The sequence below is a fragment of the Synchiropus splendidus genome, chromosome 7, assembly GCF_027744825.2.
Source record: "Synchiropus splendidus isolate RoL2022-P1 chromosome 7, RoL_Sspl_1.0, whole genome shotgun sequence".
NCBI classification, from domain to species: Eukaryota; Metazoa; Chordata; class Actinopteri; order Syngnathiformes; family Callionymidae; genus Synchiropus; species Synchiropus splendidus.
In genome coordinates this window covers 7,863,917-7,880,706 of record NC_071340.1, presented here as the reverse complement: position 1 = coordinate 7,880,706, position 16,790 = coordinate 7,863,917, and the positions used below count along the sequence as shown (strand labels likewise).

The 16,790-nt window shown below is 41.8% G+C and overlaps 1 protein-coding gene across 2 annotated transcripts in view; it reads right to left on the bottom strand.

Moving 5' to 3' along the window:
• Window positions 1-3,976: 3,976 nt before the first annotated feature.
• npffr2a (neuropeptide FF receptor 2a) overlaps window positions 3,977-16,790 on the bottom strand; it is a 35,954-nt gene continuing 23,140 nt past the window's right edge. For both annotated transcript variants that reach the window (XM_053871744.1, XM_053871745.1), the window contains exons 3-4: window positions 14,788-14,887; window positions 3,977-10,034 (exon numbers count right to left, since the gene is read on the bottom strand). In XM_053871744.1, coding sequence (XP_053727719.1) covers window positions 9,182-10,034; window positions 14,788-14,887 — 953 coding nt within the window. In that variant the 3' untranslated portion in view covers window positions 3,977-9,181. The remainder of the gene's footprint in view (window positions 10,035-14,787; window positions 14,888-16,790) is intronic.

Here is a 16,790-nt window from a genome sequence, read left to right as displayed (position 1 = left end):
AAACGGCATGAGAGCCATTCCAGTGAGGGAAAAGATGGAAGGACGGCGAGCACATAGTCTCGTACAAAAACACCTGAATGAAAACAGTTCTGCATAGAACATTCTATTCAAGTTTTGAGAATGAGTCTAGTGTATATTCAATATGTACATTACATTTACTGTGCAGTATAATAGAATTATTATTGATAACAGCATTGTGCATAATAATTCTCCACAAACAAGGGTCTTCTTTGCAAAAACAACTCCCCTTACAGGACAAAGTTCAGTTATTACTCCTTCTAAGTAACTCCTATCCAAAACTGCAAAAAATAAAAATAAAAATAAAAATAAAAATAAAAATAAACCCAACTCAACTCAAGTAAAGCTGAGGTTTAAAGATGTTAACCATGGTATCCATTTAAAATGCCACGAAGACCAAACCACACCAACAAATCACATTACAGCAGTCAAACCCAGTGGAACTGAGCTCAGCAAAATGCCAATCAATAAACCCCTCATGAGAATTACAAGATGACCAATAATGATATCCCCCGCTGGTCATGCTGTGTATCTAAGGTTTCAGGTATCAAAGGCATGTTTATTGAGCTTGACCAGGCAACGTCCAATAGTGCAACACTCAAAACAACTACAAAAAAGCGAACAAAAATTGATATCTGTTGCAACAATAAAATAAATAGTTAAAATAGCAGAAGTAAAACAGCATTAATTTAACTGTGAGTTGACATTTTCAAGTGAAAATCTCATCCTCTCTACTTATGTACTATTATTGGAGAGCCTTTTGCTCCACTTCAGTTTTTTTTTTTTTTTTGTGGAAATAGAGAGGTGAAGGGCGAAATTTAGTGTAATGTTGTGGTTACACACTGGGATGATTGAGCTCTGCGCCACTGGGCTAGAATACACATTGGCAGTGTTTCTCACTCACAAATGGCTTACCATTGATACCATTGTGTTCATTTTTTGAAGCAGGGCGACAGGCAAATTGCAGCTACTGATACTGAACGTTATTCATGCAGCGATCTGATGCTGACCATGTGCACGTGAGTGCGTTTGTATGTGCGTGTGTGTGGCAGAGAGAGAGAGAGAGAGAGAGATGTGTTACATGGTGCCAGCATTAGTCCTGGCATAAAAGGTTCAGAACTTACAAACAAATGGTGCGTCAAAAGCAATGGCGGATCACAGCTTTTCTGTCACCCTTCAACAATACAGTGTGACCCAGAAACAGTGTATCGAGGGCATAGAAACAAGTCCGCGACCCAATGGTTGAGGAAAAGCAGTTCAGTCTACAGTCCTTGATCGAAGTAAGTAAATCGATTGAGGCCTTTAAATTTATATTCAGTTTATGGTGATAACATAAAATCTAGCAACCTAACAAGCTTCAGGTGTGTCTCTTTTAACCTGTTGGTCTTTAGTTATTAATTGTATGAACTGAGATTTTTCTCCACTGTGACAGTGTGGCTGTAACAATCGACCTGCCATCTTTCCCACGACACATGAACTGATCTTAAGCTCCACCTGGGAAATCCTGAAACCATCCCATTTCTTCTTTGTCTTACATACAATCAATATAGCATTCTGTTTGATTTGAAAATGAATATATAGGCGGTAAAAAAAAAAAACCTTTAACAAGTGAGAGAATCTAGATTTTACGGCCGCCAATATAGCGTGCGCTTCTCTCGTGTCATTTCGTCTTGAAATCTCAGCGGCTGTGGGCTGAAAACATGCTCCAGGACGTTTGATGTCAAAGCAGATGAGCTAACAAAACACTCTGACTCCACTATCGCGCTGATGAACAGGTTCAGTGGGCGGACAAGCCGCTCTGCCAAATTCACTCGACACAAACTCATTTATCACCGACGTAATGTGAATTCATTAAACCATTCATAAGTGGAAGATTAGCTCACACACACACACCTGCACACACACAAAATCTGCATTCCCACAATGACTCCACAAAAAAGCTCATGAGAGGAAAGAAAGATGGGGGAAATTAACCACAGACTAGCACCTCCAAGATTGAGTCATTATTCATTGTAAAAATGAGTGTGTGTCGTGCTGGTCGTCAGGGGCTGGTTTCATAGTCCAGTAATTCTGTGGCAACATTTGGCCATCACCTCCAAAGGCATTTAGTTCTCACTTGGATGAGTGGTACTGTACGGCAGGGGAAACTCCTCGTGTGCCCCCTTTTCGCCGATAGACATTGTCTGAGTCAGTGAAGCCGAGACCATTCCATGTTTTGTGTTAGAAGAGCGTGTATGAGCATGACCGTGACCCAAAACCACAACATACACTGCCGTAACAGAGTTGCCAAACGTTGCTCCTTATGAATAGTTAATCCCACCAATTCATACCATTCCTATTGGCTAGGAATCTTACATATGTATATGCATGAACTGGGGTAGAAACTTCATCATCATTCGCCATCTTGAAATACTTTGGCCAGTAAGGGACATGAAACTGCTCCGCCTTGACATGGACTCAAGCACAGCTTCATCACACTCCAGATTCCTTCTCATGGATGAGGACCACACCTGCTCAAAATGCACATTTCTTTGTAAAAAACAAAACAAAACGTGTGTTTGCATGTTCAACTAACTCCGTCAAGAAGTCATCTCTGATGTCTCTGATCGCAGGCAGACACTGAAGTGAGAGCGTGAGAGACACAACCTGGCCAAGTCATAACCAGTATTAAACTTGGAAGTGGGCTTTACTGATTTTAGAGAGAAACTCCACCTATTTTCATCTGTAAACAACCAAGCTCTGACAGGTTGGTGTGCATCAGCTTGTTTGGATGAGGAAGTGTTGCTTTGTCTGCAAGTGTAGAGTTTATGTGGCACTTAAGAGTGCGTAAGATGCTCCTTGACAGCAGCTGTCAGCTGAGGCAGACTGAAGGTTTCCTCCTGACCAACTGCAGCAGTGAGCGCGTGACTGGGGAGAACAAGTCTCTTGGATGGGCGGGGCTTATATTGGATGTTATATATTTACATTACATATTTTGGAGTTTAAATATTTCACATCCAAGAGAGTTTTGCGTGAACAGAAACATGCCGATGTGTTCAGTCTTGCACAGACAATTGGTTCACATGTAGCCAATTTGTCGATCAGGTCTTGTGCCTTTTAACTTTGATCAGTTGAGGACCATGAAGACTGGTGGGCTGGAATACTGTCCGAAATCACCACCCAGTCATGGTTTGGATATTTATAGTAAAGCTCATGAATTGGTCATGCTTCTCCGCTAACCACATGATTGCACTGCAGTTGGACAGCACACGCTTCCATCCTCAGCCTATATTCACTTCTGATGTAAAGCTTGATTCACGTATCTGCTCCTCAAACGCTTATGAGATATGAACCGTTGAAAAGCAGCCGTCACAGGTGCAGCATACAGCATCAAGCCAGAATTCTCTTTTTTTTTTTTTAGGAATTTTGAGGGTGGAAATTTCTTACCAAGGATGGAGTCTCTGCCCTTCCTGGAGGAGGCAAAGCACTTTCCGTTCTCAAGAGAAATACTGCAGCAACACGTCCTCACTACAATGGTGTCACATAAGACGAGTCAATTGGATCGGCCAGTGCTTTGGCCGTATTACAGATGTTGTCCCATCACACCACTGGGCCGATTCCCCACAAATGTAGCTCTGCTGACAAACATTGTTTACAGAGAAGAAGCTGCTTCCCGAACAAAGATGGTAAACACCCAGTTATGAGAACTCAGAACTCATACCCACAATCGACAGGCCCCCCCCAAAAAACTGATGTGTGGGGGGCAGAGCCCATCACTCATTCTTTTTGTCCACGTGTGGAGTCAATAGCGATTTGATACGTGACATGAAAAAACATTTTGGCTCAGAAAACGGGCACATTAACACCAGCCTTCAATATTCACAGCGATCAATCACATACTGTTATGAGGTGTCATATCACAGGCCAGATGGAAGTTCAAGAAACACATGCCTCCAAACACATATTCGGGTGTTTATTTAAATTCATGTTCAGGACAAATAAACAGATCTTTCCTCTGAGTCGATGACCGACAACACATTTGCTCAGCAGGGGATTTCACAAAACATGAAATACAACTTTCATGGTACATATTGTCTGAGCCAGAATTCTCCATTAAATCTTTTCGGTGGAATAACATGAGAGACAGTCATAATGTTATGTTTACTGAATCTTTTCCAAATATAGGATGAAAAGTTCATGAATGAAAGATAAAAAAGACAATGGATCTTAAGAATGCTGACATTATTATTATTATTATTATTATTATTATTATTATTATTATTATTATTATTATTATTATTCAGGAAGGATTTCTTAACCCAAATTTCAAATTCCATTTCAGCAGAGACCTCCGGATTTGGTTTGAAGGGCCAGGATTGTCACTTTAAAGGATTTATTAATTATATGTATAACAGTTTAGAAATATAAATATCTGTCTATGTAAATCCTTCAGAGGGAATGTAGGATGAAGGGTGACTTAATGCAGCACAGGAAACAGCCACAACAAATTTGTCTGAACGAACAACAAATGAACACCAATTTAGTTTTTATTATGTTTGTCATTTTGACAGCGTAGCAAGCTCTAAGTTCTACATGAAATACATATGAAAAATGAGACATTTGACGATCATCAATAAATAAGGGTTTGCTACGGTTTTATTCTCCACAAAATGACAGTTTTGAAAACAATTCAAACAATTTTCAAACATCATTGAAAAAAGGCATTTCTGTTCCTTTTTTAAACAAATCCTTCTGGACTCATCTTCTTCAGAAAGGAAACTAAAAGCAGCTCACAATGCGACAATGGTTGGCGATAATGATCTAGTTAGTCAGAATGCACGAACATTCCAGCTGCTGTGATACGAGCGTTTATGTGGTGTGGTTTGTTTTATTCAGAAAAATAAAGTGCTATGGATAATTCAGTTCTTGGTTTAAAGCCCGATACGAATCAACTGAGTGGCTGACATGGCTACAACGGAGTTCTTTGGTCGATGGCTGTAACATACCGGTGATAGATGTATTCAACACTGGACGTTTCCACACATCTCATTGTGCTTAGCTTTCACATCTCCTTAACGTTTTCCCTTCTGAGCCTGAGTATCAGTAAACATCTGCCACCAAATACATGGAGTTTGGGAACAATTACAATGAGAGAAGTAGGCTATGGCAGATGTAAAATATCTTTGTAACTAAACAAACTATTTTAAAGGAATATAGAGAGAAGAGCCAAGTCCAATTGAATGCCATACAACACCAAAATTATTCTGGCAAAAAAGGCTCAGGATGAGGAATTTTGAGGTTTATTGTTGCAGACAAAATAAAGGTAGCTAAGTATAAATCACAGACAGATAAGAAAGATAAACAGATTTTTTTACAATTTGAAAAACATTATTTTTGTTTACTCCAAAGAGTTGTCGAATACCCAAATCAATACTGTTGTCAAGTTGCAACCCTGTATGTGCCTTTTTAATTGAAAAACAATGAGACCAAACGTGGGGTCCAGCAGTGCAATTTGATCTCTCAACAGGGAATTGAATTGACAGAATTAAAAATAAAGAGCTAGATTATTTGTGGGGGGTTTTAAGGGAAAATTCAGAAGTCACAAAAAGTTCACTCAAGTTAACTCAAGTCACTCCATGGGCTGAGCCAATCCCACCTGTAAGAAGAGTTGAGGACACAGTGGACGGTGTCACAGGGTAACACCAAAGTCTTGTTTAGTTTTAGCACTAGTGTTGAAGTGATAAGTATGGTTTGTAATCCTAGTTAAATCCTATCTTAAAATAGGAGAAAAAAATCGGAACCTGAAAATAATTAAATTGCATTCATTTCATTTTTTTTGAAGAATTTGTGTTGTTGTTTTCATATTGAATGAACTCAACAATGCATGGACAAATAGACCTTGACTTCCATTTAAGGAGTTTGTCCCCGCCCCCTCGAGGCACAGCAGTTTGTCGTATCACATACTTATGAATTCTCTTGAAACATATTTACAGGAGATTACATCATCAAAGCGCCATCTGGCAAATCCTCTTTTCGTGCTGACAATCAAAAAGTTACGGTCACAGACGGTGTGATGGAAAGTAGCCCTTCACAAATTAAAAAGGACACTATAAAGTTTGCATTGTAAGATTTCAAATCTCTTCCTTGTCTGGGAGCAACCTCCCGCAGTGTCCTGACATTTTTACCAAGGTGTTGTTTTTCTTATTCAATAGACACAGAAAGAGCACTCACGACAGATATTTGCATGCAGACGCCACTGAGATAAAAACCGACCAACACGTCTTAAAACACTGAAGCAGAACTTTTTTGTTTCCATTTTTTTTGTTGTAAATTACAGGCACATTAAATACAAAGTTGTTACATTCAGAAAAGAGTGTCTAATCTTCATTTTTATTTGTGGCAAACATAGGAGTTTTGAAGTCGTACATGAGCGTGATTATTCTATTGAAATATAAATGGAAGTTCATGTTGTGGCCTCAAAGTTTGAAGCTGTGTTTTGTTCTGGTTGTAAAATAGTAAAATGAGACATAATACAACCTATAACACAAAGAATTTAAATTTGGAAAAATATGAAACATGAAATACTCTCGAATGAATTGCATTGATCAATTTATTTTCCAGTTTTGAGTTTCCATGTCTATTCTGGCAAGAATTTCTTTTGTTGCCATTGATCCATAATTCCCCTTTCCTCATCCTTTTTGTGCTACAGTTGTTTCTTCTATATTTCCATGTGTACTGTATGACTTTGCACTTGTGTTTACGGTCATAATCTGATCTGAACCAAAATATCAGCCGTATCCAGTAAATTTAGGAAGGAAAATAGATCTTGTTCATACATAAGCCGCACCAGTCTATAAGCCGCAGGTGCAGTGGTGCTGTCTGCCACGTAGAAAGGTCAGTGATGCACCAAGGTTTAAAAATACATGAGAATCAGTTCTAAACTAGTTTTGAAAACTGGGTCTGGAATGGAGACTGACTCATGAAACAAACTTGGCAATGTTCTGAACTTGAATCATGAAGTCCTCACATCTATTGTTTATTGACAAAAAAGCACTCAAAACACACATGTCCGGCACCACAGCCAGTCTCAGCTGTTGCTTCTCAGCTCCTGTCCTCAAGGAGATTGGCTCTGTTGGCGGTGCCGTGACACGCGTGTGAAAAGAGCGCATTTTGTGCGCTTTCAGGTCCATAAAACACCTGTGATTTCATTGGTTTGATGTGACGTGGCTCAATATTTTGGCAGCATGACGCTCTTTAGCCTGTAAAAATCCATATATCAGCGGTGTTGTATAAGCCGCAGGGTTCGGACCGCAAGAAAAAAGTAGCAGTGAATAGTCCGGAAATTACGATAGAGCTATTCCACTTGTACGACTAATAGGCCTCATTTAAAACACTGGTTTCTACAGCTGAAAGCAATGTGAAATGATAAAATGAACTGCGGGGCATTCTTGCTCACTTTGAGTCAACAACAATGTGCTTCATCAGAGGGATTGAAATAAGCTTCAGAGAGCGTTCAGAGACACCTCACCAAGCCTGCTCTGTCATGGCTCCTGATGCCGACTCCAGAATGATCTGCAGCTCATAAACATCTACTTCTGTTATGGTGTGTACTGTAAGCGGATTTATCCGAGTGTCAGTCAACCAGACCATAAACTCAGTCTGGGTGTGAACTATGGAGACATCTCAGCAAGGGCGAGTAATGAAGCGGGGCAGGGTGGCAGTGGGCCTCATTCCTCCTGTTCTCACAGCCACTCATCTCTGCACTCAGAGAGAAGAGACGTGACACACTCTGACCTGGGAAACAATCCTGTTCTGTTTAGTAATTGCCAAAACACGGCACGGTCGAACGGCTCTTGCGCACAAAGAAAACCAAAAAAAAAAAACGTTATTCTTCATATTCTTGTCCTCCTGCACACGAGTCTGCTACGTGCTTTTGAAGTTAACTTACATGAGCGTATGAGAAGCTTACTTGAATTTCTGCCAGCTGTAAAGCTACCTAGCTGTGCCATGACCTGCTTGAAACGATGAGGGATTATATTCTGGTACTTCTTCACAGAAAAATGTTGATATTATATTACATCAGTTGGCGTATGATTGGGTCTTCAATATCCGTGAGGATTGAGTCTGCTTACTTTGTGAATTATGTTTTTGAAAAGCAAAGAAAACGCTTATATTTGCTGGGTTGTTGAACCGTAGTTTGAAGGCACATGAACAGAAATTGCACATTTACATGTTGTATGAAACGTGAACACAATAACATCAATAACACAATTTAGACACTATTTTTTTTCAACTTGTTTTGTCCATGTAAATGACCGCACAATTGCACTAGTTGCGTAGCTGCAGGTTCACATTTTGGATGGGTAATGGACGTCAGAGAGATTATTTTCTAGCACCTGTACGACACAGAAAAACAAAACAAAAACATGAGAAACAACTCTATCTAGGATTTACACTGACATTCATAAGAGGCTTGTGATCCAGTTATGGTTTCATTTATTATAGCAGCTCATTAATTTACAGTATGCAAAGCAGATTTCAGAAAAAATGGCTCATCTTTTGTTGTCTCTTCTGAATACAACAATGATATTTATGGGTTTTGTTTTTTGTTAGTATGTTGTGTTTTTGCCAGCCAAATTTCATTTTGCTATCACAATCTAATCACATTTAAGTTCCCCAAACTTTTGAAACTCAGTGCAGTGAATGGAATGGATTTTGCCCCAGTGACCACGTATGGTGCCCTATGAAGGGCATAAACTCCAAGTCATCTCGATGAGTGTCAGCTGATTTAACTTCCAATAGAATGTATCCAGCATGCTGTTGAAGTAATGCAGTATACTGTACTGACTAATCTGGCTGTGCCCTCTGACAGCTTCATTTGCGTGTGATGTGAAAGTTGAGTTTTGAATCCGACTTCTGAAATCTGCTTTTTTGACGTCACGCGACATGCGTGTTTTGCACTTCATATCATAGGAATACAGAACCGTGTGTCACCACTGTTGCTAACAAATCTATCACTACCAGTTGGTGACAGGCCAATTGTTATTATGAGTTGCGCTTTCAACTCTCCTTTCAACTGGAATCTGAGAGGAGGAAACGCTGAGGTAGCTACCTGCACTGATTGATACTTCCAGTCATGTTTTATAAGCTCACTTTCTTTTACGATTCAGTGTGTTCTGCATCATCAAATAGACACAGCAGTCACGCCTCCACTACTGCAAGAGCCTTTTTCAATGTCTTCCATCACCATGTTCTGCTCTGTCGCATGGTTGAGTCGCCTTGCAGAATTCTTCTCCAGGCTATTGAGAGAAATGGGCTCCAGCGAGGTTTGTGCGTTATTAGCCGGAAGCACCGAGTTCCCCTGCAGCCTGTGAGAGTAGGTTATCCTCCGATGTCCATCCACCGTGCACGGGCTGAACTTAAAAACCGACTGAAATCCTCGGCGGAAATTCTCATTGAAGAACCCGTATATGATGGGGTTGACGCTGCTGTTGAAGAAGGCTAGCCAATGGGCAAAGGGGTAAATGTAAATGTTGATGATCCTGTATTGTTGATCAGTCAAGCTGGCGTAGTCGCTCAGCATCATGAGGGTCCACAGAGGAAGCCAGGAGAGGATGAAAAGCAGCGCCACGATGAGCAGCATCTTGATCACCCTCTGCTTCTTCTTTGACACGCTGTGGCGGTTCTCCTGCCCAGGCTTACCGGCACTGGGGACTGCTGTCTTGAAAAGAGTGATGCCGATCCGCGCATACATGATCACGATGAGCGAAAGCGGTGCAAGGTAGATGTTTGCAAACAGTACAGTGGTGTAAATCTTCCGCATATCCTGGTTGGGCCAGTTCTCTCTGCACCAGTAAAAAGGGCTTGTCTTGTTGTCATAGCCCAGCAGAACCTGGACCGTCTGCTCCTTGGTCACCTGAAGCATCACTCCAGATGGACACATGATGGAAATGGCGAGAACCCAGATGACAACTATTATCAATGTCGCCGTGGGAATTGTCAGCTTTTGCTTGAACGGGTAGACGATGCATCGGAACCTGCAACGAAATCAGGTTCAAGTTAAGAGATCAAGAAGCGCAGTCGAGAAGCTAGATCTGATACTGTCAGAGGGACACTAGGACATATTTATTCTGATGAAGCCCTTTCAGTTCAAGGTGAAATAACCACATATTGTGTATCAACCCAGTTCTTCAAAGGAGCCTACTGTAGTTTTCTGGCACCAGGAATGGTGTGCCATTACTTTTCTCAGATCCAGGTGCCAACATTGCCATGAAATTCCAGGATTTGTGGAAAATTTGGGCCCATTGAAATTAAATGGCCCGGGATCAAAAGCAACCAAAAAAAGCCCCTAATTCAGCGGCTTGCAGAGCGGTTGAATTCGGGGCTAGAGAGTCCTCGAGAATCTCAAAATGCAGCCGCACTTGTCCTCTGTCGCCCTAAAATAGATAGATCAGAGCCAAGTCGCTTCATTTGACCACAAATCAGGCTCAAATAACCATAGACTTGGCAAAAATCGAAAAGTTAGAGTGAGCAATAAAGCTGGTTAGAGTGGAAAAGATGAAAATCACCAGTTCTGTAGTCAAACTTGTCTTCTCCCGTAAAATGTAAAATCAGAATTACTGTAGCACTTTCCGATTTTGTGTGAGAGTCGCGGAAGCTGGGCAATAGCGGACCCGGCACAATTGAAAATGTATTTGCAAGGAAAATCGTGGCAAAGTTATTGATTTTCAACTCGCCATCCTGGCCAAACCGTAGACTGCAGACATATGGAATTCGGCTCAGTTGGAGACAAAAGCCTCAGGATTCATTTCTTCGCTATCTGCTGCGGTATCCGAGATACTGCCGTTTGTTCGGGGAGTGATTAACTCGGCCGTCTGAAGCATAATGATGCAGCACTTCTGACTTTCAATGTGTAGTGTGTGACAGGCAGGGGGAGCGTTGCCATGCCAACGGAGCTGCAGAGTAGGGGAAAGGTCACAGCCTGCTCAGAGTGCAGCCACTGACCCCGGGGCCCTAGCTCGGCCATCTTTTGAGGTAGAAGCTCACAGCTTAAAACGTAGCTGCAGAGCTCCACTGTCGCATGCAGAGTTGCGGTGGCGCATTCACAAGCTGTTTATTTATAAACAGCAGCGTCTAGTTAATTTTGAGTCCTGCCTTTCTTGACTTTCCTGGAGTTGACAGTGCTATATGTTCAGCTTTTGTTCCACCACTACCTGTGATGAACAAGATGAAACATTAAGATATTCTCAAGTGAGACAGAACAACGTTCATCGATTTGACTTTGAAAAATAAACACGCAACACGCATTAATCTAGCACAGCAGTGTTAGATTAATGTTATTGAAAAAAGTGGAGTGAGGCGTTGCTGGCATCACTGTTCAGTACTGATTTTTTTGTTTCTGCTGCAAGATGAAGAAAAGGATTTGTCTCTTTTCGAAAGACTGGACTACAGTGATTTTACTGTCAGTTGACTTCTGCACGACAGGCTGGTTCACTCCAAGAGTCACTGCATGTTGGATTCAAACCTCCATCCTTCTTGCTGTGAGGCTGCAGATCTAACCACCAGGCCAGCACACGTATGATGCATGATGTAAACTGAACCTACAACCACAGTCACAGTTCCTGCCAGCAGTAGACTCTGTACTTTGAGGCTCACACTCTGCAGGTCAGAGGAAGTTCACTACGTGCATCAATTAGCCTTCATTGCTCATGACCCATCGCTGGGTCCTTTCTCAGTGAACTCTTTCTGACCCCCATGGGAAAATGTGATCCACACAGCTGACAACAAATAAAGACTCATTAAGCAATGTTAGATCACCATCATGATATTAATAATTCATAAACGGAATACAATTTAATGAGATAAAAGGCAAACAATGGCTTGATGGCTATTTTTTTATCAAACTGTTTTTTCCTCAGTCAGTGGCTTTTTCACAGCTTGAATGCTGTGAATGTCCTTTCCTAACCTTGCGTCTCTCCATCACTCGTCCTTCCATCACGGCATAGCAACAGCAGACTCTCATTTCACTACCCTGAAATGACATCTCTCAGCAGATGGTGCTCTCTTTGTGGACAAACTTCACACATCACTAAGAAAGCTGCATGATATTTCGCGACTGCATCACCGAAGTGAAAACAGTCTGCAGCAAACGTGGCAGTTTTGAGGAGAAATAATTGAGTTCAGCCCGTTGTCTCACCTAAACCAACAACAGTCGCTCAGGTGACACAGGCAAATGCTTCCTATGAACTCTCCTCTTCAGTCACTGAGCTGCTGGATGACTTTGAAACACAGACACGAGCCTGCATAACTGCAGTCTTCAGTAGATATGGTTCAACATATGCATAGGGTTGAACAAGTGACTAAAGAAAGTTCACTGTCCCCTGGATGCCCTGATCTCGAATGCAAGGAAAGCAAAAAAAAAAAAAACATAACAATATTTTTGAAAAGATGAACTCAGTCAGCTGAAAGTATTATTCTCTGATGGAATAAGTAATCAGTGATTAAAATCACTTGCGCTCGGCACTAAAAAAAACAGTAGCTACGATTTCCATCTCCAGCCTTCTGGGTATATCATTTACACTGTCAACTAAGAGTGTGACGCTTAGAACCTCCCGTGACCTACCCGCCACATCACTGCTGAGCAGCTGGTGGAGGTGACTGTCACACCAGTTTTAAATACTGAATCACAGAAAAGATACATGTATTTTCTTGAAAGCAAATCTGAGCATACTCCCTGTATTAGGTCGGATTTGGCTTTTACAGGAGGCAGCTCTGCAAACAGGGGATTGCTGTGATGTTATTCAGGCAGGCCAGTGAAGGACGTCCATTATTGCCATTTTTAGATGTGAAAAGAAGGGACACTGACTGATGAAAAAAATTGCTGTAATATAATATTGGTTTATGAAACACCAGCCACAGTATGCATTATATTGGTGCAATATAATCTGTTCTCCCTTATCCCAAGGCCAAGACAATTTCCAGGCGTAATTTCAGTCAAGCGGCGAACAGATGTGTAAAGGTGACATCCATTCTAAGCAGGCAAGTTATTCTGTGGCCTCTCCTGTGGTGCTCATGTGACTTCAAATTGGGGGTGAGTGACATCACAACACATGCAGTGCCTGACGGCAAAATAGCTGCCCTGACGTTTTAACAGGAGCATGTCACCCTCCTGTCCCCCATAAGAGCCACTAACTGCGCTGAATATGCACATGTGGCCGACAGTATCGTCAGCAACTGTGTGATGCCGGACCGTTCTCTGAGTGTGGAGTGACTACTGAACTGCCTCAGCAGCTCGCTGCTGTCTGAATGAAGAACTGGCAAGATTGTGTTTTTTGGAAGTGAAAATGCAGGCAAACAGGAATAAAAAGTGAAAGTGCGGTATCTGATTGAGAAGAGAGACCATGTTTGAGAAGACAGTAGTCACTGGCCTTAAGTTCAAAATCGAGTGAAGTGAGGGCAAAAAAATTAGTCATAGTGAACATTACTTTTATAGATTCTGATCCGAATTGAATTAAATTTCCCCAGTGGCCGCATTATATACTGACTCTGTTTAGGGAAAAACTAAATGGTGCAAGCATATTATAAATATTATCCATAATTATGAATGATGAATGACATTCTAAAAAATGTACACAGAAAATGTTGGTAGGTTGTGTCTTATTTCATTAAAAACATTCCATCTAAAGTTTCATGCATTGCCTAATGTATGTTTAATTCTGATGTATTTTAAGGGACAAGAAATGCTCCTAAAATAGTCAACTGAAATGGCTGCTGGAAGTGGCGTCCCTACTATGTAAGTGCAGCCTCTCTCATTTCATTGGTGTGAGAGCTGGTTTTATTCCCAAACAATTGTCGCTCAGATTGAACTTAAAGGTGTCCACCATCTGCTCGTGTAAAGTAGTAACTACATCAGGCTCCATCTTTGCAGCTTAGCCTGTTAAAATGCAGCAACTTTGGTGTGGCACCTCGACTGTTGTGGTAGCAGTGGAAAGCGTCAGGTCATCTCGGCGCCTCATACACATTAGCTGTTTGTGATCTGCAAATTTGAGAGCCATTCACCACCAAACATTCCCTGATTCAGCCGAATGCTTCAGCATTACAGTATGTATTGTCTAGTCGTCTTTGTATTTCAGAGTCTACTGAAATTCCAACCTGACACCTCAACTCTTTGCTGCACCAGTAACATCCATTTCCTCGCTGGTTAACTGGCAGTGGTTTCTAGTGTCTACTGCGGAGTTGCTGTGGACAAAATATTGCACAGTGACATCGTGTGCACCCTTTGGAGTGAACCTGGGTCCTTTCATTTCTCCCCATGACTTTATACTGTCTAAGGGTGTGTGTGTTGCCGTACGGAACACTGCGACTCCACTGGAGAATAAGCAGAACTAATGGGGAAAAAAAAGTGTTTGCGCATCTAACCACAGCTTTTGCAATATGGATTTGCTTTTAGAGCCAACTGGCGGCATTTTGAGCACAAAAATGTGGAACTTAAGTCAGGAAGATTTTCTTTCTACTTGAATCTCCCAAGTGCAAATCCATTTGAGTTGAGAAACAGACAAGCACTGTTTAATTTTGCTGAACAGCGACTCATCTGATCCACCATTTTATCTAAAAGATGGAATAACACAAAACAAACATCACCACTGCGACAGGGTCACTACAGCCTGACGCGACCATCGACGCCGGCTCCGTGTAAACGCCGTTTCAGGAGGTGTGAATTTTCTCAGCTCGTGGTTATATCAGTGATGCCAGCGCCGTGTGAACGTAGCCTTGTTGACTTATTTATTCTACCTGTCAACGGCGATGGCAACCAGCGTGAAGACAGAAGCTGACACCGAGATCCCTTGAACCATTCCGCTTAATTTGCAGACGAGACTTCCAAAAGGCCATCCTGTCGAGAGAAGGAAAAGAAGCATGGTTTCAGAAAGAGCACTGTAAATGAGCAGTCACATGTGCTGCATAAGGGGCATTGGGTGGGATTGAAAATGACTTTGGTCCCACACCACTGATTTGCGGCATATTTGTGCTGGAGAGATCATTCTTTGGAAGGAACGTCATCCTGTTATGGAAGCTTCTCCGAAAAGAAAATCATAGTTTGCATCTGCATTTGCATCTGCGCTGTGGAAAGTCCACAGCAAATTGAACAGTTTCAATTCCATTTCTATTTCTATTTCCATTCCATTGGAAGTCATGACCTAAACACCCTGCTATCAAAACTGTTTATTTGAAGAGCAAATACAAGTGAATTCCCAGCCAAAACCTCATCTTTTGCTTCACATCTCATCCTACCAGCTGGAAGAGGAACTTTGCACTTTGCAACTCCGGGCTAGAGAAACCTGGATTAATATTCCAACATTCCATGCACACTTTGAACACATCACGCAAAACACACTGGAGCTTATGCACACGTTGATGCAGAAACCTCAGGAGAATCGTACTCACGCTAGGATGCCACTGATGCCTGAGACGAGCTCAGGTGCTAATGTCACCACCGGGCCATGTGTGTACCTAGAAGCTGCGCCAGACTTACTGCAACAACAACCAGGATTTTTGTTTTTAGCAGACTATAAAGAAGCCTTATGTGTCTTTCTGTTGAACATGCTGAGTCTTAGGATGTTATTGAAATGCATCACATGCCTATAAATCGCTGACAGCAATGGACTTTGATGATCTGTGTTGACTGACTCTATACTAATAAAGTCTTGAGCTGTTGAAGCCAGAGTGGACTAATAGTCGCTGCACAAGTTGTTTGAACCTCAGCACTCCTGACAGACGCTGCAAGAAAAGCAGACTGCAGGAGACTGGATCCGTGTCAGGTGCCAGGGTCATGAGGGGAATGAAGTCCCGGCCGGGGAAGTGTCATTTTGGCTGCAGGTGGCTCAAAGCGGAGGCGCTATTACGTGTGTGTGTGTTTCACTGAGGTTCACAGCAAATCATTAGTGACGGCTATTTTCTCTGGCTGCAGAATAGCCGAGCGAGGGTTGAATTGTCTCGCACGATTAACGTGAGCTGTCGGCGGAGCTGAAGACTTCTTTGGATCACAACAATGGTTTTTAATTATGCAAGTGACACATGAAACAAGGTTATATATAAAATGTATTCATGTCTTGTTTTTTTTGAATAATATTATGTCAAGTGGGAGAAGTTTTACAGGCTCTGGTCCGAGCTTGCGCTTCGCCTTCTGCTGTTCACAGAAGGAGGCTCACAGCTGGATCTTAGAGTAAATGTGTGCATTTGCTGTGTAGAATCTTCACTGCTCTGCACTACATTGTGTGGCTTCCCACATTCTTTCCCTACTTTAGGTAACACAAAAAAAAAATATATATATATATATATATATATATATATATATATATATATATATATATATATATATATATACACAGACTAGTCACCACAAAAATTATGAAGCACATTTCAAAACAGGGCGCACGGTGCCGTGGTGGTTCATGCTGCAGCCGCAGCATGAGCTTCCTCGATCTTGAGTACAGTGTGAGGGATCCCTTCAGGCACAATACAGTCCTGAGATAATCGCAGTACGTGTTTTCACTGCGAGAGGAAACTGGAGTGCCTGGAGGAATGCATGGAGCAAGGATTAAAACCTCACACAGAGAAGGCCTGCGATTGTCCTGTATGTGGCTCTGACGTTTAGCGAAACTCAAAAAAGTACTGACCAACACGGCAAATATAAACTATAAGCTGGAGACTCGCCACACTGTGGCCTCCTAAAATAAAACAGTCATAAATTAATAATTTGATGAAAAGGTCTTGGCTTGAGAGGATACTATAAGTGG